General features: G+C 43.2%; 1 protein-coding gene across 2 annotated transcripts; it reads right to left on the reverse strand.

Moving 5' to 3' along the window:
• Nucleotides 1-821: 821 nt before the first annotated feature.
• NOS2 (nitric oxide synthase 2) lies at nt 822-24,636 on the reverse strand. 2 transcript variants are annotated; one of them, XM_010402277.4, is made up of 28 exons: nt 17,071-24,636; nt 16,882-16,970; nt 15,393-15,565; nt 14,635-14,731; nt 13,944-14,066; nt 13,705-13,853; nt 12,091-12,253; nt 11,597-11,688; nt 11,069-11,210; nt 10,526-10,665; nt 9,785-9,959; nt 9,360-9,461; nt 8,569-8,763; nt 8,141-8,223; nt 7,694-7,838; nt 7,360-7,464; nt 7,152-7,201; nt 6,882-7,056; nt 6,288-6,420; nt 5,833-5,911; nt 5,224-5,402; nt 4,424-4,587; nt 3,444-3,654; nt 3,023-3,110; nt 2,501-2,622; nt 2,065-2,213; nt 1,201-1,395; nt 822-906 (listed from the first exon to the last, which is right to left on the reverse strand). In XM_010402277.4, exons 3-28 carry the CDS (start codon nt 15,497-15,499, stop codon nt 826-828), a joined length of 3,444 nt encoding a protein of 1,147 aa, XP_010400579.1. In that variant the 5' UTR covers nt 15,500-15,565; nt 16,882-16,970; nt 17,071-24,636; the 3' UTR covers nt 822-825. The 2 variants fall into 2 exon arrangements, with proteins under 2 accessions (XP_010400579.1, XP_039418641.1); XM_039562707.1 differs by having other exon boundaries at nt 16,882-24,636.
• Nucleotides 24,637-24,724: the final 88 nt, after the last annotated feature.

Below are 24,724 nucleotides of genomic sequence, written 5' to 3' on the forward strand. Positions count from 1 at the left end.
CGGGAGCCCAAACCCACCTCACCACAACCTGAGAGCTGACTTAGTTACCTCTGCCTTTACAGGCTGGAGCCAAGAGCAAGAAGAGGTTCATTGATCCACACACTTTGTCTCATTATAAAAGCAGATTTTATTACAGCCAAATCAAGTCAAACAGAACACAGAACTCAAATGTGCAAAGTGCTTTGGAATTTTTGGAACCTTTGTGCCATAGGCTGTGTAATAACAACTGAGGTTCATGTACCTGAGTCCCACAAAGCAGAATTCACCACTGCTGCCTGTTGAGCAGATACAGCTGAGGTGGAAGCAGCAGGTGTTTCCACCTGGGGACCAGCACATTATTACCTCATTTGCAAACATTGCTCCAGATCCAGGCCCATGGCCAGACAACTCCCAGCAACACAACCATCCACTCATTTGCTTTCAAGTGAAGATAACATGCAAGTAAACCAACCTGATATAAATAAAGTCACAAAGATAAACTGTACTCTTTAAAAAAAAAGATTTCAGCTCTATTTAACCCAGTACAAAACTCTACATTTTCCATGTATGTACAAAACCCACCAGATTTATATCAGCAAAGACAGTATTAAAAAAATAATTTGCACTTTCACTATTAAGATAATGTATTAAAAGCAGTCAGAATAAATAGCAACAAAAGTTAAATTTCATATTTTACTTAATTAAGGCTGAGGTTAAAGAGTCAAATCCTACAATCCTATGCACATGCATGATTGAACATGTATATGAAAGAGGATTTGACTCCCTGTTTTTTGAAAAGAACAACAAATGTGCAAGTATTGTCTAAAACACAAGTGGATTTGTTCTTCAGCTGGTGGGTTGCAAAGCTCTTTTGACTTCGTGTGGGAACACAGCCCCAAATATATCCTCATGGTATCGCTTTTGGCTCTGCAAAAAGAAAGGACACCCAAGAGATGAATTCAATGCTTCCAGCTACTCCTTATCCATCAGTTCAGTAACTAAAAGGCCTTATGCATTTGTAGGAGCAGCAGAGTCCCTCTCACATCCTGACCAAACAGAAGCTGCGCTGGCAGTCCCGGGGCGGACCAAGCCGCTCTCTCAGAGCTTTGCTCCCTGTGCGCGCACACAAAGGAGCTCACGGCAGCCGCAGGACCCTGAGCGTGGCTATGCAGCCTCCTGTGCCCCACCCGCTGCAAGGAATGGCCTGTGATGAGAGCATACCTTGAGCTGCAGAAAGTACTCGTCTGCCTGCTGCGGGCTGAGGCGCAGGGCCCGGGCGAGCAGCGCCCGCAGCGCCCTCGCCACGTCCCGCGCCATGCGCACGTCCCCGCACACGTACACGTGGCCCTGCTGCCCGTGCACCACCTCACACACGCGGGCCTCCAGCTGCCTCTGCAGGATGTCCTGAACATAGACCTGAGAAACACAAAAAGGCTCATCGCACCAGCTTTCTTAAATGCTGCTGTGGCTGTTGGCCCTTCTCAATCCATCGTGGGTCTGTGCCCTGCGGCTCTAAGTGCCCCATCTGTTCCAGCTCTGTCCTGCACCGCCACAATGGTGAAAAATGTTTTCAGGTGCCTTTATGAGGCCCAGATTTGGAACCTGAGCCTGTCTCTTGATCAAATTGAGTAGACAAAACCTCTTCTATCTGCCAAAGTCTCCTAACTGCCAGGAGAGCTAAAAAGAGGGTAACTTGAGTGCTGGCTTTTTGTCCAGTCAAGATTTCTTCTATGCAAAATTAATTTCCTTCGTCACTGTGTAATTGAAATGGGGACAAATGGCCAGAGCCAGCTCATTTTTAACTCAGGGGATAATCAAATCCTGCAAAATCTAAGGTTTCTGAAAATGTTCCAGTTCTAGTTTCAAAGGCTGTTTGCAATGGATGTGCCTCTCTGTTGCTTGCTTGTGCTGGAGCGCACAGGGAGATTTTCCTTCATTTGAAGGAGTGGGGCCTTTTGTCACCTGCTCATAGTACACTGAAGCAAAATGCTAACATTTTTTGAAAGAACAAACAGAGTCTACATCTTAACTTGAGGGATGATTCTGGAGGAGTTTACCCTTAAAGAAGAAAGGAACCAGCCTTACTTTCTCTTGGCCAGGCAGTCTGGAGTAAGCTGTGTAGAGGTCTTTCAGGACTCCCTTCCTCTGCATTTCCTCAGTTTCCTCTCTGTAGATGTGATCCAGGTCTGGCTGCCGGCAGCCGAACAGTAACGTCATGTCGCCCCCTCTGAGCCCTGAAACCAGCGTGGGACAGTGTTTGTCTGAGTGCCTGAGGCAGTCACTGACACACAGGACTGGCACACAGGCTGTGCCCTCCCAGTCCCCAAACAGCCCCTGCCCACCGAACGGTCTCTGGGGGGATGGACTGGCTGTGACAGTGCAGTGCCCGCTCAGCCTGGGGGTGACAATCTCTGCAGGGGCTCTTGGCTGATGTTTGTGGGTGTGTCTGGCTGCAGAGCCCTTGTCTGAAGGACCGGGGGTGTCCCTCTGCCAGCCCTGCCCGGACGGTTCCCACAGGTACCTCTGTGCTCCAGGTCATAGAGGCGCTGCAGCCAGAAGCTCCTGAAGGGAGCAATCCCTGTGCCCGAGCCGATCAGAATGCAGGGCTTGGCCGGCTCCTCTGGCAGGTGGAACTCATTAGCACTGAAACACAAAAATATGTTAATTAGGTAACTGGTTTCTGACTGAAATTCATGTTCAGTTGCCTGAATGACTCTTAGCAGCACAGCCCAAGTCCCCAGTTTGAAAGCAACAATGAGGCTGAACTGGGTGCTCCTTGTTCCCTCCCCTTTCCTAGCTCTGCAGTGGAGAAGCTGACAGCGGGGATGGGGTCTTAGGAATAGAATTATTTCAGAATTTTCTAGTGATTTGTGAGGCATGGGAAAGGATCTCATCTCTGGAAGACAGGGAATTCCCTCTCTTCTCAGACCAAGCTATTCCAACTTGCACTCACCAGTCACTTGAAAATATCCAAACAAAGGAAAACCCCCTGAAGAAGCTGAACTAAGAATTGCTCTTTTTTGGGTTGTTTAGTTTTCTTTACCTGCGGATGAAGCAGGGAACAGTTTCATTGAGCTCTATTGTGTTCAGCCACGTGCTGCAGACTCCATGGTGCAAAGGCCCCTCTCCATCTACAAGCAGAGCAAGGCAGAACACCTGTCAGCACCCAAATGCCCTCTGTTTTTAAAAAAGCACAGTTTATACTTAAAATTATAGCTTTAAAATAAACGTATGTCTAGTAATGATTTATAAAACAAGGCTACACTGATGATGGTGCAGGATTTTAGCAAATCTTGGTCCAGGATGAACACCTGCACTGCAGGTACTATTCTGCAGGTATGTCAACACACATTTTTTATTACAGATAAGCTTCATGCTGTATGGCAGACACAGTTTTTTCCTGAACCACAATGCAGCCTAAATATCATTTAATTAAGAGAGCAATGAAAACAACAGTTCATTACCTCTTGTCCTGTAGTTTACAACTGCAACTGTCAGATGAATCTCTCTGGGTGTCATGTCACAGGAGGAGCTGACAGAATAGTACCTGGGCTTCAGAAGTGGCAGCTGTGTCAGCAAGAAAGCTGTGGAGACCTCAGCAGAGGGGAACTCCTCCAGGACCTCCAGGATGTTCGGGCTGTTGTAAAACTTCCATTTATTGTATTCTTCTGTGCTCTGAAAGCCAAAGGGCATCACCACAGTGTTACCATGTCATGCTGAGTTCAGGAGAGCAGGGGCATATGAAATGTCACTTATATAAGATTTCTGCTTTACATTCAATTAAATATGCAGGCAAATCAACAAAGAATTCTCAAAACTTTGCCAGGACCAATAGTGGAGTTTCCTAAGAAGCCATTTAATTTTGAACAAAGAAGTTCAGAATCCCCACTACAGCGTTCTCAGACACCAGCTCTCTCAGTGAGGATGCAGACACTGAAGTAGAATCCGTTTCTCAGCTCCCTGTCATGGGACATCCACAAAGCTGTACAGTCCCAGGTCCTGACCCCACGGAGCCTCCCTGAACCTGGTAGGAGGAGCCAGCACTTACCACACCTGCGAGTCATTGGGTACTTAAAGCTGCACCCCTCTGACCCGCAGGGTAGCAAATTCTCTGACAAAAACATCCAGCAGCTCCCCTCCAGCTCCGGTACGTGCTAAGTGTAAGGGCTTTGAGGGCGTCTCATCGGAAACCACTGTGAGGCAACGGGATTAGGCAGGCAAATGACCCACCCAGAACCACACAGGAAACACCAGATCTCGGTTCCCACGCCCAAGCTGAACCTCAAGACCCCTCTTTCTCTCACTGTGGTTGGCTGTCCAAGACCACAGAATATGTAACAGAGGCATAAAAATCCATCGCTACAAAAACTTCTTAAGCTTCTGCTACAGTGTCAGAGGGCCCAGTGCACAGTACTGCAAATAAAACTCCAGCCCTAAGGCTCACCTGACACAGCACTTCCAGCCTCTGCTTGTCTCCTTCCGCTGTCACCAGCTGGGAGAGTTTTTTTAGCAGTTGTTGGGAGGGTGGAGTAGTGATATCAAGCAAGTATGTCAAAGCCTCGGGTAGTGTGCAGGCTGGAATCTTTTTGTGACTTGTCCAGTAGCCACCTGGAAATGAGGGAAATAAGAGGACACTTGGCAACACCCATGCTATTTGACAGCTGTAGAGCTTTGCAAAACTCTGTGTCCTTCAAAACACCCCTTCAGGTGAGGGTGCAGCAGGTTTAGACCACAGAACCCATCTGAAAGAGGTTATTGTGAGGTTTTGAATGTTTCATAAGGGATGGATCTGACGCAGAAAACTTCATGACAACAAAACACCACTTGGAAAGTCACAGTCTTTCATTTGGGGAAACCATCTTTCTGTGTGCCCAAATCCTATGATTGTTCCTACTAAGATGGGAAAGATGGGCAGGACATATAAGTCTATTTTAGGACTCTCACATGTAGCAACAATAAGCAAACTGTTGATTAATTTAATTGCAGTCGATGGCCAATTCAGCAACTGAATTACAAGCAGTGTCACCTCAGGTACCTCTGCAAACCCTGGTGATGTCATGGTTTTGCCAGAAAGTGCAAAATCAGAACAAAGAATTGTAAGAATAACTAAAAAGCAGCAACAAAATCCTACTGAAACTTTAGAAAAGGATCATAGAATCAAATTCAGTCAACAAAAATTCTTAGGAATTATAGAGGAATCTGTCCAACATCCTCTGTTATTTTGTCTAAAGAGACCCAACTTACCATCTATGCAGGTTTCAAGCCTGATAGTCTGATCAGCTGGAGGGGCATCCTTGACACGTGCAATAATGCCATGCACTAATTCTGGCTGGTTGCCCGGGAAAATCCCGATGTGTTCCCCAGGAAGGTAGTGCACTTCCTGATTAGTCTCACAGTAAAGTTTAACCAGAATGGTAACACGACTGCGTGGCGGAGAAAGAGAAACGAGACAGGTTACACTGACAGGATTTCCCTTGGATTGCACAGGAAAGGAATAAATCTGCAGTGGCAGCTGGCAAGGGCTCCCTTGTGTTCATTACCAAATACCAGACCAGCTTAGGACTTCACAGAGACTTAAACAAATCAGAGTCCAGGTATGTGAAGCACTTGTATCCAAACAAATTGGGTGCTGAAGTTCTGCCTGCTCTGTCCAGTACAGAATAAACATGTCTGGAATCAGCCAGGGAAAGTGCAGTCCCTGCACAGCTCACATGCTTCTACTAAGGACAGTACAAAATTTCTATATATTTTGTAATAACTGCAGGGAGAAGATGTTTATAACCAGGCATTTTAGACGTTTAAGATTTTAGTAAAATGTAGTATTGCAATATTCAAAATAACGAAGTAGCATACCTGGACTTCAAACTTTGAAGATTCTGCCTGAATTTCAGCTTCATGGGAATTACATCCTTGGCATGAATGCTTGCAAGAGCTGGTGGGAAAAGAGAATATGACTCTTGGTAACTCTGTGATTAGATTTGTTTAAAATGTCTTCCATGAACCTGAACCATGCTTGGCCTAGAACATGACCAACCATCAGTCAGCTCTGTGTGCTGTATTCCCTGACTAAAAGCAGTTCATCTCAGCTTTTGTTCCTCTGGGGCTGTCTAAATGTGTGATAGTTCCAGTGTTCTTGTGCTGGAAAAGATAACTTATGCAGTGTAAACCAGTGTCTTTTTAAATCTGACCATGTACTTCATTATATGCATTCTAGCACTGAGCAGGGCCAAGAGCACGTCTGAGAAACCTTCACAGTTCAGCCCCTCTGAAGCAGCAAAGGCAGAGGGAGGGGAAGGTGGGAGCAATACCTTTAGTCAGGTCCATGGGCTGGGAGTCATGCACTAGCCTGTAATTGGTAGGGTCCCAGCTTTCCTCAGAGGTGTAGATGTCAGGCAACTGAATACTGTGTCTCCCACGGATGTTAAAAATGTCACAGGCAGTCTAGATAAAAAAACGCACAAAAATAAAGGTTATTCACAGTAAAAAAAGTATATATTCTTAGCGTTGTCATAATCCTAATAAGGAGCTATCAGTTTCACAGATTGATGTTTTTTATTGCTTCTGGTGTGTGGGTTCAGTGAGTTCAGTAAGGTTCCACTTCTATACCACTATAGCTAAAAAAGATCTACTGCAAAAAATTCAGATGTTTGATGCTACACTTATTCATACTGAGCATTCCCTTATCCAAAAGGGTTCATGCAATTTTGTGTGGATATTAAAAAATAATAGAAAAGGGACCCAGTTTCCTCTCCAAGTTAGGCAAGCAGTAGAGAAGAGGGGAGTTCCAAGTTCAGATATGAATTTAGATGTTTAGTTTCCTTCATTTTCCCTCATTTTTTATGGGAACTGAACTAAAATGAATGGATGAATGACTAGAATATGAGCTATATTTCTACAATCACCTTGAAAGCACTGACTGCCCAGCTGCGGAAAGCTTCTTCTTGCCCATTGAGTTCATCCCCTTCACCCACTGGAGCGAGCTGGGCAGCCCCGAGTTGGGCCAGTTTTTGGTCAATGGCATGAGCAAAGGCACAGAACTCTGGGTACATGCTGGACCCCAGACCAAACACAGAATATCTGGAGAAGGAGATGAAAAGAAGATTGCTGGGTTATGCTACATGGAGTGCAAAAGGACTCAATCACATGCAAACCAAACAACAAAGTATTTTTACCTAATTTTCTTTCCCAGCAGTTTCAGTCTGAGCAAGGAGTCCTTAAAGGTCTGCATAAAAATTCATAAAATACTTAAGGTTAGAAAAATACTCTGATTTAAAACAGAAGTGAGACCTGATCCATATCTTACTCAAGGATATGAGACAAATGAAAGGTTTGCCTTTGGTCTTTGAGCTGAGTCTCACACACTTCTGAGGTGAACATTACCTTTCCGTTACCTGGAGAATCTCCATTTCCAAAAGTGCTAGTAACCACTAAAAGAAGTGTTTCTTTTTCCAGGTCACAAATATTGTACTCATCCATGCACAGAATCTGGAAGGAATAAAACTCATGAGATATTGCTAGCAGACATAAGAACTAGCCTTAGATATCTCAGATGACTGCTGACCAAACTTACAATTCATTATGCTAAATGAATACAAAACCAAAGTTCTGGTCCAACTTATATCTACTGAACATTCAAAACAGGTTTGGGGAATGGAAAAGCCTGCAGGAGCCAAACTCCTGTCTCCACATGGTGTGGCTGATTTGTGCTGCTCACCTTAGTGCTGAAGGCACAGCTGAACAGGCTGCACAGGTTGTTGGCGAGCGTCTCTGACTTGCCCGTCTCTGTCGCGTAGATCACGGTGACCTTGGCCCTGGTGGCCACTGCTCCTCGCATGAGTGAGGATGCAAAGAGCACAGCCCTGGGGAAAGAACAATCACAGACAACTTTTAACGGAGCTACACTAGTTCAGGTTGATTCACAAGCAAGCCAGGAAAGACTGAGCTTGAGCATGGTTTTTCCTTGGAAGATGGTTCAGAAGCAACACACTCTAGATAGCCCTGAGCAAGAACCTTAGATAGGAATGTTACCTCAGGGTGGACAGGTATGGCTATGATTCAAACCACTCAAGTGGTCCCTACTGTAATATTTTCTTTTAAAGAAGAAGAACAGAAACATAGAATAGTTGGAGAAAGCATGAAGAATCTTATTTGAACAACTTACTTTGCCAAGATGCTAAACTTTATTTCTTTTTTCTTTGGCCTCCGGGTCTCATCATGCCACACATGTGTTTTCCATGCATCCACCTTTAAAAAAAAAAAAGTTAAGCTTTAGGTAAGGAATGCAAAATAGTAAATAAACAATTTGTGTATCTTTAAAGGGCCAGATCAAATAGAATCTGTATATACAATCCACTGAGTGCAAATATGGGATCAGTCTCTGGTGCATTAAACTGCATTTTACTTAAAGCCAGAGAATTCAACAGAACTTATAGCACCTCCCACATAAAATAACTCCTGTCTGCTACTTCTGAAACTGTCTAGTGAACTTTCATGAACCAGGGCGTGGCACCCAGACTCCCTCAGGTCCCGTATCACCTCTGCACTGCTGAAGTTGTCTGCTAGTCGGTTTTTCTTTTTGATGATGTGTACCTGGTAGTAATAGAAGGGAGTGAGGACATAGTTCAACATCTCTTGGTGGAATACGGGGGTTATGCTGCCTGACATGGGAGGCACAATCCACACCCAGTCTGCTGGGCAGCCGCCCCGCGCGCGGTACTCGCTCTGCATGTACTTCAGGAAGGACTCGGAGGCCGAGTGGTGATCCATGATGGTTACATTCTGTTTCTAGAACAGTGGCAAAAAGAAAAACATGCATTAAAAACCCTATTCTGCCCTTCTGCCTGGTGTAGCTAAAGTAATCCTCTTGCTTTGGTCAATATTTCAAGGACTTTACTCAGGGCTGGGAAATAAATACTATCAGCAATTACTGTAAAGATACAGATTGCGGCACGGGCCTTTGATTAAGAACTCTTAGATCTTTTCTTTAACATCAGCATTTTACCTCTGCAGCACTGGAAGCGCATGCTGCAAAGCCTCTGACTCACTTTTACCCACTTTTCATATTGTTGTGATATGTTAAATCAAACTGGAATTGAAAATAAAATATATTAATCCAATGGATTTACATAGGTTTTGAAACATAGACCATGTTAAACATGTTAAACATGTTAAAAGGATGAAAAGTCTTGCCCTTAACTTCCTTTTCTTTTGCTTTTCCTTTTCCTTCTGCCTTTACCTGTGAGAAAATATGGATTCCTCTACTTTCCCAGGTGTAAACCTAGAATAACTCTATTGGAATCATAATGCCATCTCCACTGAGTGAGAGGAAAAAGGGACAGTGAATGTTTAGTGTCTCTCCAGATCCCACACTCTTGACTTACCTGGAAGCTGTGAAGCACAGCCACATTGATCTCTACAACAGCTCGGTCCTTCCATAACGATGACAGTTTGTTTGTTTCCAGCCCCATTCTCCTCCCTACCTCCTTCATGTGCAAAAGAGAGAGAAAAGGGAAAAGCAAATTCACCATGTGGAACTTAGACCCCATGATCTCATCGCTTTTGTATCAGGAAAAAGTTGTGCAGAAGGGGAAAGAGTCAGTCTCATGCTGGGGAAAGTGATGGCAGCAGAAACACCTGAGATTAAAGATAAACTGGAATTTTGGAGTTCTGGATGTTCCAGTTTCATGAAGCAGGAAGTGGTTCTCTCCCATCCCAGTGAACACTAATAGTGTCTCTTTTTCAAAACTCTTCCTGCACCAAGTTCACTCCCTTTGCAGCCCAGCCCAGCTCCCCTCCAGCAGGTTACCTTCATGATGTTGTAGCGCTGCGCATCACAGAAGTCCCGCACTCCTATCTCTGTTCCCATGTACCAGCCATTGAAAGGACACGCGGTGAACTCCAGCCCTCCCACCTCCAGCAGCATGTTGGCCACGGCAGGCAGCGCGTACCACTTCAGGTTCAGCTCCTTAAACCACTCATACCTGCCAATCGAGCAGTTTGAGTTATTATTTGTGTGCCTTTTCCTCCTTTAGGGAATAACCAGAGAAGCCCAGGAAGATAAAGAGTACCAGTTCTAAGGGGAGACCCTCGGGCAGGGTCTGCAGAAACTCACAGGAGTTTTCAGTGCAGTAATTGGGAATCACCAGCTACAGGAACTGCAGAACCATATTACAAAGTTCTGCAATCTGCAGGCAGGGCCCAAAGCAAACAAGAAGAAAACAACAACGAGAGAAAGGCAATAAACACTTTGTTATGAGTGCAGCCATATTTTACATGTGTATGACACTGGCATAAGAAATTATGATTTTTAAAGTTCTGAATATAATTGAAATGTAGATTGGGAAAAAAGATTTCCAACAAAACTGTCATTTGCTTCCTTAATTTAAATCTCATTTCACTGTTTAACAGGCATTTTATCTTTCAGGATAATTTACCATCATTTCATCCTGAGAAAGAACTCATAAAATAACTGCCACAGGGGCAGCCCAATAACCTGCCAAGGTGAGGCAGAGGCAAAAATGTAATTATCTAAAATTTGTGTGCTTACTTTGGATGCTCCATTGGCACTTGGAGGACAATTTCTGGAGGTAAATCAAATATTTCTGGGTCTTGGCCGTTCGCTTGGAGAACAAGTGGAAGTACATCAAAGCGGCCATATTTCGGCTTCCACCCAAGCTCAATGCACAACTGCAAATACAGAAAGCACATTTTGTGTTCTTTTCAGGTTTCCCCTCCAGATCTGAAGACAAAAGAATTTTAACCCTCTGAAACCTGCTGAGGTAAATTCTAAATGAAGAAGGTTCTCTTTCCCATTCAAACAATGTTGAGTCATGTTGATGACGTACTGGTTGTGTCCCTGGTTGTGTCCCCTGACAGTATTAGCTCACCCTGTTCTGAGATGGAGGGCAGCACTTTTGTATCAGGACTGTAGGAAATTATTGTTCCAGCCTGCACCTAGAACTCGTGGGGCAGAACATCCCATTCACTCCTCACCTGCCTCTCTCTCAGCATACACATGCGAGGAAAAAGCCCCAGGGAGGTGGGTTAGCCAAGGTGGGAAGCAGCTGTGGCGGTGAGTTTGGAGCGGTACCTGTGTGAACTCCACACTGGCAGGGTCTCCAAGGACGGAGCCATCCGGCATTTGGTAGCCAGCGTAGCGGATCAGCTGGCTGTTCCACACACGGAAATCGTGCTGCCCGTCCGTCCTCTGCGGGAACACCGTGATGGCCGATCTGCCCAGGACAAAGCACACCTTTACACCACAGCAGCACATCAAACACATCCTCACTATTCACACAGAAGTTGGTACCAACACAAAATGTTTTACGTTTCTAAAAGAAATATCAGTAGGAATAAAATCACTCATCCTCTTTACCCACCTCCCCGAATCTTCAAATTATCTCTTCTCCCCAGGAACTGCAAAAGGTTTTGCAACATCAGCCATGAAAGTTATACAATTTCAAGATGGTTGATGGAACACGAGAGGAACATGTAAGGACCAGGAAAATTAAGAGCAGAGACAAGTTGTCAAAATGTTTAGATAGACCGTTTCATGTGTTTTTGATGCTAGATCTGGATGTGATTTTTTTTGTTTAAAATTGAAATTAAAGAGACCTACCTTATATTCCCATTGTTTGTGGCATACTGAATATGACGACAGATATGCTCAAACATTTCCTTGGCTGTTTTACAGTCCCGTGCGTCAAACACCTGCATGTTTCCAACAGAAATGTAAAGAAGAAGACTAATTTTGAAACAGTAATGCAAGGTTGTTATTTTTCCTATGCAATTAAGGAATGGAAAGATTGTAGCTCCTCTAGGAAAGGTTCATTTCCATAGTCCTTATATGCATCATTTTCACACATAACAATCCACCAAGGACCAAAACATGCACCTGGTTCCATGATACACCTGATTCCTACACTCACACTGCTACACATTTTCATTCAGCCATGAAGCAGAGAACTACAAAAAAAACCAATCTCCTGATATGAACAGGAGGCAGTCCTCCTCAGTCGAAGCAGTGGCATGTTCTGCCAAAGGAAAGGACGTTCTTCTGAGTCACAGCACAGGACTATTTGGCCACAGCTTAGGTGTAGAGCCACAGCTCACCTGCAGATTGGACCACTGGATTCTCCCGATGCACCTGGGCGCGTTCCTCCAGGCCTGCTTGGCAGCAAAGGTCAGCTCATCCTTTGTCAGGTGGTAGGTTCCTGTTGCTTCTATCTCCTTGGTCACTGTTTCCAGTCGGCTCAGCTGTTCTTTGATTTTTGGCCTTTTGAACAGGAAACAGCCATGAAAAGAAACAATGAGAATTTCATTCAAAGTGCAGATGTTCTCTTTATATTTTGGCATCAGATTTTACGACTTGTCCTTATGGAGTGCAATGACAGAGCTTACTGGCCTCATGAAGAAACTAACAGACTAGAAATTTAAATAGTGACACCATCCTTTCACCACCCACTACATTAATGGATTGGTCACAAGTTATTCTGTGCAAGTTTTCGGTTTAAATTTGGATTTTATAGATTAATTTGAAAAAAAAATCACAAGCAAATGAAAACCAGAGAACAGGGCAAATGTAGGCTGAGAGTGACTGTCCTCTCAAAGTTCCATTGTTTTTACAAGGCCATGGCTCTTCCGAGTAATGTAAGTAGGATTTTAATTCCTAAAAGGAAGTGCTGAGCAATTCCTTTGTCAGGGAAACCAACTCTAAAATTCTTGAGTTTGATAACAGAGAGTGAAGTCAAAACATTAGAAAATATTTATCACAGAAGAGACAAAAATTGTTTTGTTATCTTACAGACAGAATGAAAATAGCCTGCACTGTCTGAGAGTTTTCACATTTTCAGCAAGATGAAAGATCAAGGGCAAGCATGTGAGATAGTGTAAATCAATGTGATCAAACAGCCATGAGCAGAGACACAGAGATGTGCAAATGCAATGGGCTGGTGAGGACAGCCTGTGTGTAAGACAGGGACTTTCCGAAAGGTTCAGAGGGAAGAAAGATTTGTAAAGAGTTCAAAGTGTCTAAAGAAGTTGCCATGATGTGGCTGAGTCCTTTCGAAAGTTTGATAATGTTTCCTAATGGGATGAGCAAACACTGAACTGTTTCTTGAAAGCTCATCATGTGGAATGTCACTCCAAGCCCTTGGACATCAACCAGCTGTTCCAGCATTTCCTGCAACAAGATGCCCCTGCACCATGGCCATTTTTGTGAAAACACAACCCCCTCTCAGAATGCTCAGTGAGCTTGTGTTGATAGCACAGGGCAAGGCTGAGAAGCAACACTGGCCTTCCAATCTTTAGCTAAAGCCTTGAGAGGAACACAGAGAAAAGATATTTGGAACAGCACAAACAAAAGGCATTATCCAAATTATTCATGTCTGAGACTGATCTGAGTGCAGCTAATCCCAAGAAAACAGAAGGTAACGCTCTGGCGGAGAGTCCTCAATGTCCCGGAATGTAGCACACTCCAAAGGGATGGGGCTGAGGAGTGCACAGTCCAGAGTCCTTCCCTGTGTTCCCAAGATCTTGGATTGGCAGATGGAGCACATGAAGTGCAATGACAATTTTATTTAGCTTTTCTAATAGTCCTTATGTATTTTTGAATGTATGCTATAAAACAGGATAGTTACCAAGGGCTGTGAAGAAACCAAAGCCTCCTGGAGGCTCACAGACAGACAGGTAGGTAGAGGATTTTATACTAAAAATAAATTGACTTACTCTTTAAATGAACTGTAGTATTGCTTGAGGAAGTCTATTGCCTGAGGTAAAAGATCTTCCAGTGGAACTGGCCCATCTCTGGTACCTCTCACCAGGCCCTTTGGGGTCATGAGTGACCCTTGGCAGGCTTTGGTCCGGCAGTTGATAACCTGAAAAACAATAAAATGTCAAAAACCAGTGTTGCATTCTGTATCTTTTCAAATTTCTGAAAAGTCTCTGTTCAGATTTCCACATTTTACCTCTTTTGCAGTCAGATGTAGTGTGTCAAGAAAGCTGGATCCATTTTCCAAGTTTCTTACTTTTACATGTCTTGGACATCCTGATATTTGGTTTGAAACTTTGATGTCATTTGGAGGGAGATTCTGGACAGAGAACAGATAAAAATACATACTGATTTCAGACCTATTGAATATCTTTCATTTTAAATTTTATGTTAACATCAAAATATTTCGGATTAAATTCAAGAAACTAGGTATAAATGTGATCTGCTCCAACATGAGTATTTGACTACAAAACTACTGAGCTAATCTACAGTTTGATATGAAATGGGGGTAACAAAGTATTTTTGTACTAATCAAACAGTATCTGCCACTGCAAACACCTTTGTAATTTCAATAAGCCCTCATCTCTGAACATAATAATCAAAGTCTCAGGAAAACAGTGAACCAATTTTAGAAACAGGACAGGTTTGTTACTAAATGTTTGCAAAGGTGTATAAAGGAATCAGGCATCTCAGTCCCCATGAGGTCACTTCTTCCTTTAAATCTTACCAATGCTCCGTTTTTGTCAGAAAAGAACTTCCACCCAAAGATCTCCCAGCAGTCCTAACCTCCTGCAACCATAGTCAGACCTCACAGGAGAACCTGGAGCAGTTTTGAGCAGCAAGCACCACTCACGTGAGCTGTTACTATCAAATAATGAGGAACAGACCTCTCCTCCCTCACTGGCCTTTGCCGAAGTTACGATGGGCAGCCTCTCCATCTGCTTCTTGCTTGGACCGTACAATTTGGCATCCTCCTTTTCTGAGCTTCAACAGAGAGAAAGAAAATTCAGTACAAGGCAACGTGCTCAGTTTATGTTAGGCTTTGCTTTCAGCATCAGTGGGAGATGCTCAGTGCTTTCTCTGAGGTATGTACTGAGCCCATAAACCGGCAGTGGCAGTGGATAGGAGTGGACAGGATTCAGTAGTAAAGCTCCTTCCCGGAGCACTGTGTGGAAGGAAAGGAAGGAAAATAGGATATGAAACCTGAAATAAGTGACACCCTGAAGACTGAGAAGTTTAAGATGCATGTGCAACTTATTTTATACAGTGTCTTGTATGAACTGCATCACAGAACTACTTCACCAACTTACAGTATAAATAATCACTTTGCTATTTTTATAGCATACACACCTCCTGAGACTTAGAATACATGAAACCATTATAATACATCAAATAAATTTAAGACTGTGAAAGAGAAAGTAAGATTATTTATATCCTCAATGACTGTATAACTTAGACGCAAGAGTTTAATGTTCATTGCCAAGTTACACCACCCAGAGACCCACAGTTCTATGGTTAATATCAGTGTTTTGGAAACATTTGGAAACATTATTCCATTCAGGTTTCTCCAGAACCCAAACCACTTAATATCTTCCCTTTTCAAATCAAAGATAAACTACGAAACCGTTAAAAACCAGGATCTTACCCATGGATCTTCCTATTTTTCTCCACGTTGTTGTTGATATCCTTCTCTCTGGGGTACTGGCTCTTGGCAGCACGAGGTTTGAACACAAACTGCCACGGGCACAGCATTTTGTATGCTTTTTGTGGTTTTAGTTCACTGTGTTGAACCTTGTTTTGTGTGATGTGGGAACACTTCTAAGGATAAAGAAACCAACAAGGTCAGTTTTTACCCAAGAGAGCAACTCCCTCTAACATCTCTCAGAAACTCACCAGTCTAACTGATCTGATCTAACATCCTGTGTTTAAAATGAATATTGTTTGATTCTTAGAATAGTGATACTAACACTTTGTCAGTGTAATGTGAAGCCACGTACTAGTCTAAAATACTGGCAAGAGAATTTCAGATGACCTGTGGTAGTGTAAAGCAGCAGATATTGGTGTCTGAGCAGACCACAAGCTTAGAAAAGGGATGAGAATGTTGCTGTGTTATTCACACATTAATGAAAAAAATCTTGTTCGTAAATTAACCAAAATGTTTTGCAATGCATCCACCTGCCAGAGACAAACAGGATTCTGAGAGGCTGAAGTCCATGGTTTCTAAGATCTGTAGCACTTATTTGAATGTAACACATAGCATTTACACAAGAGTGTACAAAGTTTATATGATTCATTTTAACATACATTTTCTGCTCATTTCTGAACATGAGGGATTTTGTGCTAGGGAAGGTGTGACAGAAGAGAAAGACTAAGCCAGTAAATTGCAGGGTTAGAGAGAACTAGCCCCAGTGTTTGAATCTGGTTCATAAGAGAAATCAAAACCTGATGTTTCCAAAAAGTTAGAGACAAAGGAAGAAAATATAGATTGTCACATATTCCTGATGTAAATTATGTCTTATCTTGATACTTTTATTACTTTTACAATAAAAGTTACATTTATGCTGGCCTCTGAAGATACTGTCTGCTGTAAAGTCACACAAGGAGAGAAATGCATCTGTCTGCACAGAAACTGCAAGGTGTTAGGATTGTTTGCTACTCCAAGTGAAATAAATAATGTGTAATAAGCATTTCTCAACGCTTATTAAATGAAATGCAACAGTTAGAAAATAAGAACAAATCTAAATTATTATTCTGCAATAAAAAATGCTGTGATGTGACTATACAATTTTGTAAAATATAGGGGGAAAATAGAGAAGAAACAGAGAGGGGGAAGAAAAGAAAGAAAGAAGCAAAGAAGGAAAGAAAGGAAAAAAGGGAAAAACTCCCCACAAACATAAAAACAATACACAAGGAGAAAAAGGAGGAAAAGGAAGAAAATGAAGGAAAGGAGGAAAAAGATGAAAAATAACAGGAAAAAAGAAAGAGAATAATTTAATAAAAGAAGAAAAAGCAAAAAGAAAGAGAGCAGACTCACATTTCCCTTCACTGGCACTCAGAGCAAGAAGCTGCTTTGTGTCCTGCAGTGTGGGGTTCTGTGGATAGCATTGACAGTGTTACCTGTTACATGCACAAACCTTTATATCAGCAGAAAGGAGGGCCAAAGTTTTCAGAGCAGCTGGACAGCTTGGAACTGGAGCAGGAGACTGAGTCTGACACTTTGCTCCTAATACAGAAAAAGAGATACAGTTTGCCATATAATTACTTTACCTGTGAGCTGCAGTAAATGAATGGCAGAACGAACACCTGGACATGGTGCTTCTTACCGTGCTTTTGTGAGAGGTGTTCCCAACCCTGCCAGGAGAGACTCCTCTCTGTCAAAGTTTCTTGCCTTTAACCTCTCAGGCTCTGTATCCCTCCGGGGAGGAAAAAGGATTTTATAGTCCTGGACCATGTATGCAAAATAGCTCTGAGGAAGGCTGGACATGGATAGCGAAATAAGGGGGATTCCCCACACATCCTGCATTGCTTGCAGAAGTGGAGGGTGCGTGGCTGCTGCGTGAGCAGCATTACATAACCTGTGTGAGGGAGGGAGGCAGTTCCTGATGCTGTCAGCATCCCTTCCTTCCCTCAGCGTGCTGCAGCCTTGGCTTGTGTTCCTGGAAAGGGCAGGGTATCACACTGAACACTGCAACCTTGCATGCAGTGTTAAAAATTAAAAAATAAATGCTGAAAGGCTTCTTACAGCTTTTATCATGGTGTGGCCAGTCTCCAGGCACTCTCCTGTACACCACCTATGGCTGCAGGAAGAGAGTGAGCAACTTCAAGAGGAATGTTACAGAGATGTAGAGCTTTACAATACAGGCCAGGAAAGCATTTAACCATGTGCCTATAACTAAGGACAGGTATTTTGAGTTTCACACACATATACTTCCTTACTTTTGATCAAGTTTTAAAGGATCTTTCTCAATAGAGTATTTGTAGAATTTCTTGCTCTCCAGAGCTCCCTGTTCTGCCTGTTGCTGCCTGTGAGATTTGTTCCTTGGTGCTTTTCCGAAGTATTGGGAATACTGGAAGGAAGATGCAACTCCCTGAAGTACAAACTATTCCCACTGTGCTGTATGTGGGAATACCAGGGGGACAGCTGGGTGAGGAAGATGGGCTTGCTGAGCAGATTTTCAGTGTCAGCAGCATGTGCACATGTACCTTTTAGAAAACCAGGCTTCTCCCTGCAGTCTGGAAGGCAGAACCCCACCGGGGCAGGGCTGGCAGCAGTGCCCAGTGCTGTCAGGCACCTGCAGCCCACAAGTGTGGTGCCAGACAGTGCACCAGCAAGGATTTTGACCTGCCTTATTTGTTTCTTGATATTACGCATGGCTGTTTTAAAGGAAACGGTTTACAAATTAAAGATGGTAATAAATCTGCTGACTAATGAATCAAATGAGGTACATTGATAACTAGGGAAAGATTTACAGGTGCCGACCAAAGATCTACAGAAATGAGGCATAAGGCAGAGAGAGAAATGAGGAAATGCATGTCTTTTTCTCATCTGTGGCTCCTTTACTGGGCAAGCTTGGGCAAGGTGTTTTCTTCTCTCTGTGTCTAGTTTCTCTATTTGAAAATGAACATTAAGTGATTGTGTAAAGCATTTCTAAAGGCAAAGCAAGTGCTGTGCACACGTGTGCATGCACGAGATCCTCTGTATGCATCCCATCCAGGATTGCTAGAGATGAATCTCTTGATAAACAGACCTGAGTTTTCTGAGCATTCATCTGCTTGGCTTTATCAAGCCTGTGCTGCTTTACATCCACCGTTCACAAATTTTCACCGTTGGATTTTTTCTTTAATGTGGTGCCTTTCCCCTCACTGGAATTAGCAGGTGACATCCCTTTGTTTAAAATATTCCAGTCATCAGGCAGATGTAATGAGCAGGCAGAAACAGAGAGCTGTGCAACTCAATGCCATGCCAGATAATTCTGCCTCTACATTCTTCGCATTTGCTACTTGGTAACAGGATTTTAAAATTCTCTTTGCATCCTTCCCTTTCTTACTAACCTCTTTCTTCTATAGAACATGGGCAGTCTTAATGTCTAGTACTATAAAGAAGAAGATATCTTAGTAGAAGTTTAATTGAATTCGATGGGTTCTAAGCTTTTAGTATTCACCCTCCTATTTCCCTGTGCTTGGGACTGCTGAAATCTAGGAAAGGGATTGGATATGAAAAATCAGATTTGGGATAATCAGAGGAGGAGAAACATCTTTCCTTAGGAGAATTGTTAAAAGGATTGGCTGAGGTACAGCCATTCAGAGAACTGCTTAATGACTCCAGTTTCTCAAACAGGACCTGTTTTTTACTCACTTAAAATCAATAATACAAATCCCTCTGTACAGTAAGAACAAGAGAGAACCATTCATTCCTCAGGCAGACCAGAGATTAACTAAACAAGCTCACTGGGCACTCCTTCTACAAATATTCTACAGTGCTTGGAAGGCTTTTCCTTCAGAAAACCAATTCTGCCCATATTTCCTATTTTTGCACAGCCACTTCTGCCTCTGTCATATCAGAGTGCAACAACTGGTTACTTTCCCTGCATTAACTTTGATGAAAGAGGTGCCCTTTCAGAGCAGACTTTGACCTATTCAATGGCATGCTGACCTGGAGTTAAACTCCACCTGGAGTTAAATTTTGTTTTGTTTCTGAGTGTCTGATGGTCTGTAGCCTCAAGAATCAGCTCTCTGCAATTTCCTTCCAAGTGAGTCACATTCTGTGTCTGATATTATACATCATATCTCCAAGATTCTGCATGAGCTCAAGAAGTCATATTCCTGAAAACATTTACAAATCAAGCTCTGGTTGTAAGGTTGCTCCTCTGAGATCAGGACATTTTGAGTCTTCAAAGAACTACTACACTGAGACAAAGAAGGGCTGATCTTCCCAACTTCATGGAACCCAAAGAGATGTTCAACTGTCCCAACTTTTCACAGGTTATTAGTGAACTTTTTCTTACTCCCTTTTCATAACTAATGCAACTATTGTCTGAGATGTCTCCATGATGATCTTGCAGCAGTGCTGCACGTGACAGCACAACAAATACAGTACTGCAGCAGCCCCTGTAAACACTTGGCATCTCAGATTTGTTAGGACTTCCCTCACGTCTGGTGGTTTCTGACAAAGATACAATTAATACCAACTATTGCTGTTCCCAAATATCTCCTCTCATTGATTACTGTCAGCCATCTTCTTTTACACTGGTTTGGTTTTTCGTTTCTCAAAGACAATTTGTTTGGTTTGAATCCTCCCCAAACTTTGCAAGGTGGCAACTCTGGGTTTTTTTGGTTTGTGTTCTGATTGCTGACTATTCCTTTAAGGGCTTTAAGATATTCACCAGTAACTGTAGGCCCTTCTTCATTGGCTTCTTTATTATTTCGAAATGTTCCTGATAAAGTGGGGATAACAGCTCTACCAAAAACAAAATAAAAGATCCAGGCCTTGGTACTTGAAAATATGCAAATAAAAGTAGGATCCCAGCCCTGTCTGGACTCCTTTTTAGTTTCTGCAGATTTAAGGTACATTTAAAGCAGCAGTTTAGGGTGGAAAGCGCAATGTTTCTTTGCTGTATCCTGCTCCCCAGTGGAAGATTGAATGTCAAATGATGGCAGGGCAGGGTGGAAAATTTCTCATTTTGTGTGACCATCTGAGGGTGAAAATGAAAGTTAAGGAGAGTGCTAAATTTGCAGACGTGCCAGTAAACCCATCCCTTCCTGTCTGCTCACTGTCAGTTAGGCCAAACTCAGACATGCAGAAAGAACAGAATTCCCTCATCAGTCACCCTCTCCAAAATTGCCAGGGATAAGGAAGTGAGGGAGGGCCAAAGCCATCTCACAATCAATAGCCAGACTTTGTTGTGCCTGGCTGCACGTTGGCTCAGGCAGAAGCGATTGCTGACACCTCCTGACTCACCCCTGGGATCCTCTGTGACAGCTGCAGCAGCAAAGGCAAAATTAAAGCAAAAAAAGAGCAAAATAGCAATTAGCAGTTGACTGGGCCTAAGCCCTGGTGTCCTGCACGTAGCTGTCACAGGTTGGGCTCTATGTCCCACACTCCTGGACATCATTTCACTACACTGAAGATGTCCCTGTGTGGAGCATAAGGAAAAGCTGGCACATGGCTAGGGAAGAGGTATAGAACAGTGTTTGGTACCTCTGCTCCTGCAATCTACGCTTGTCACAGCAGAACAGGAAAAAAAATGATTGCGAGATTACTGTGTGCAAAAACAGTTTTATGCTTGAAAAATAACAGTGAACTACAGAGCTGCAAATGTCTTCTTTAGTAAAAGCATGGTCTGAAGAAGAAACTCCAATTTCAGTAACAGAGCACTGGCTGAGGCCAGTAGAATTTCTAACCAAGGACAGGTAACAGAAGAGATTTGACTACTGGTTTTGAAAAAACAAGCCATAAATTTCTGGGCCAAAATGAAGAACAGAATATTCAAGTATAGAAATAACTTCAGTTCTGAATTTAAAAACTTGGGCATTTCTACTCCAAAACCACACAGCACTGTTAAAACAATTTTAGTAAAATTTATGTGCTTCTCTTTATTGGTGACCTCTGAGTCTCTTTTCCTTACACCTGCCTTTATCTACTCAGTCGTTTCCTGCACATTCATGTGTCACACTTTGGACAATGTACCTTGGTCTACACCAAGGCATGCTTCTTTCCATGTTTCCTGGATGGAGAAAGGGGTTTTCTCAGGTAATTTTATGGCTCTGCTTTATCTTTATGCACGTTTTTACTACTTAAAATCGTTTTTAAGGACTTCTTGCTAAGCGCTACAGTTAGGGCAGTCTTGCCTACATCTGCACAACTTTTAGTGTCTGTGCGAATTACATCACATTTTCAAAACTTTCCGTGAGCGTGAAATCACCTCCCCTCTGCCCTTCCCGTTAGGGAAATGGTGCCAGAGGCTGTGAGGTGTGAGCTTACAGCTCCTTCTCCAGCAACTATCTGCCTTCACCTATCAAAAAAGACTATTTCCGTGGCACATTCTCCAGTATCTTCAGAGTATTTTTAGTCAGTTTTCATTGATTTTGAGCTGCAAGTCCAGCTCAATACTTATACACTGAAATACAGACAATTTCCCCATTTGGTCTCTGTGGAGCATCCCAGAACACAATCTTCTGCCATGCTGCTGCCACTTCCACTTCATGGAGTGAATCTTTGAACTATTCAGGAAATTCTGTCTCCTATCACAGATCTAAATAAGGACTTCAGTCTGAACATACCTTCTCACTACATCTTCTCCTTTTTTAATTTGCTAGTTGATTATCCAGTTATTATATAACTGGAGAAACATTCACCCTACCTTGTCAGTCAGCAGGGAATGAGCAGTCTTTTCCATGCAAGCTCACCCCGGCAGGGCTGCTTACAGCTGGTGCTTACCTGTGTCCCTGGTGCTGTGGCTCTCTGTCACATACACAAGGTGTGCTTTGGGAATATGGTCACATATACTCTCATTAATCCTCCATCACTGAATAAAACACCTATTTCTTCATGTGGAACTGCCTATCAAGCAAACCCAACATGCAGGGGAACCTGAGGCAGTTGCTGAGATAGGGTACACTGAATAGTGCTGGGATTTGTGGAATATTCCTCAAATATGACTCCTATAACTGAAACAAAGTCAATAAAAAGTGACGTCATGCATAGTTCACAGAAGAAGGCAGGTTGGAAGGGACCTCAGCATTTCATCTAGTTCAACCTCCTGCCCCTGCCAGGGTCAGCTGTGAGGTGAGGGCTTGATCCAGACTGGTCCTGAGCACTTCCGAGGAAGGAGACTGCACAGCAACCTGTGCAACTTACTCTGCTGCTGCGCTGTCCTTGTGGGGATAAAATTTCTCCTTATACCCAGCCTGGACTTCTCATGTCAACTTCTGCCCATTGGTTCTCATCTTCCCACTCCTGCAAAGAGCCTGGCTCCATCTCCTCAGTGACCTCCTGAAAGCCACTGGAAGGCTGCTCCTCTTCTCCAGGCTGAACAAGCCCTGTTCCTCCAGCCTCTCCTCACGAGGCAGCACCGTGCCCCAGCCCCAATCACCTTGGTGGCCTCCACTGAACTCGCTCTTTGTGCACTGGAGGTCCAAGCTGGACTCAGTAGCTCACCACTGAAGCATGCAGATACTCCAATTGCGCTGCTTTTCCTCCACTCTCCTTCTATAGGAATTCCAGGCTAGGGACAGACTATTTAGCTTGGTTTTCTTTCAGCAAGCAAACACACTGCTGATTGAGACAACTCTTGACCACACTGACAGAGAGGTGGTGGATGGTCTTTGAAGCTACATTTGGAACGGGAGACACCACTCAGGAGTTTGAAAAGTCACTTACTGAAAATACAAAAAAGAGACGTGGAGGAATATGTGTTGATAAGGTCAGATTCTAGAAAGTGATGGGTAGCTCTATGGAGTGGGTTAAGTCACAGGGGTTAATCTATAATAAGCGGTCCTAGTACACACATCAAAGGATTGTTACAGATTAATTAGCAGGTGCTATTATTAGCCATAACAATTTTTGTCTCAATTTCCAAAAAGATAGGATGCAAAACAATTACTTCATGCAGTGTAAATATTTCACCCCACTCTTGCAGTGTGGGGTATTTGCACCACAGCCACCAAAGCAAGAGGAGCTGATGCAACTGTGTACTTCACTTAAGGGACAGAAATAACAAGTTTTCTGGTCAAAAGCACGTTCTTGCCTCATCTTGTTCTTATGATGACTACTTTTAATTCATTCATCTGAAACCTGGCAGAAGGGAACATAAAGGGGAATTTTCTGCGACTTTACCACACTGTCCATTAGGTTCAGGTAGCTCAAGAGACCTCTCTGACCAGCACAAGCTGAAAACCACTATGTCATTTCCTTCTTTTTTCTCATGTACCAGCCTCAAAGACTTAAGTGCAATCTGGCAATTTTCTAAAAGAACACACTGCTCCTCTTCCTAGTGGGGTTTTTGGGGATCAACTGTTTCTGTACTTCCATGAAGCGTCAAAGTCCTTGTCCAACGTAACATCTCTGATCCCAATTTTCTCCCATGTTTTTGCTTTTGGAATCCCATTTCTTTTCAATGGAAGAGCAAAGCTGCATGTGTGAAAGGCAGACGACTGGCGCCCTGCAATGACTTCACATTCATGAGAGATAAATCCTCACAGTTAATGTCTTGATTTGGCAGAGCGACCATCGCAGAAAAGGTGACTTCTCAAGTTTCTGCCCACGCAGTGTCTGACACCTTTGGATAAAGATGTAAGAAATGACAGCTCGTGCGTGGTTTTGGTAGGGTCTTGTAATAAGTTCCTACCCAGTTGGATGATAATTTTGCAAGAAGCACACCACCCCATCTCTCACTAACCAGCAAAAGTGAGTGCACCACGGAGAAGGAAGGACCCAGGTCAGTGGTGAGACACAAGTGAGTACAGTATAAACCACTGACCAGCAAACCATCAACTCATTTTAAATGGACTGCTGGATTTAACATTGATAAAGTTGAAAACAAGAAAAAAGGCAGTTCTTCAGCACTAAAGGCGGCAGCAGGACTTTTATTTTTCCAAAAGAGCATATGAGCATGGGAAAAGAAAGAAAGAAATTACTGGACAAAGAAATTTCAGAATTCTTTCTGCCTTCCCCTCACATAGAGTGATGCCTTTGGGCCCAGACTCCAAACTGATTTGTGGAGGATATATTTGCCTTCAGCATTACATCCACCTCTTACACTTGTCCACCCAGGCTCCTGCAGACACTGTGTTTTGTAAAACTGGATAAACAAAACGGTTTCACTTTTAATTCTGGTAACCAGGATTAAGCACAGGCCATTCCTCTGAGTATTCCAGGCAGTGAAAAATGGTTTAAGATGGTGAATGCTACTGAAGTACATGGGAGTCTCTCCCTTTGATTCCAGTGGCTTTGGCTCAGAACCCAAGAACAGCATGGAA

The sequence above is a fragment of the Corvus cornix genome, chromosome 19, assembly GCF_000738735.6.
Source record: "Corvus cornix cornix isolate S_Up_H32 chromosome 19, ASM73873v5, whole genome shotgun sequence".
Lineage (NCBI taxonomy): Eukaryota > Metazoa > Chordata > Aves > Passeriformes > Corvidae > Corvus > Corvus cornix.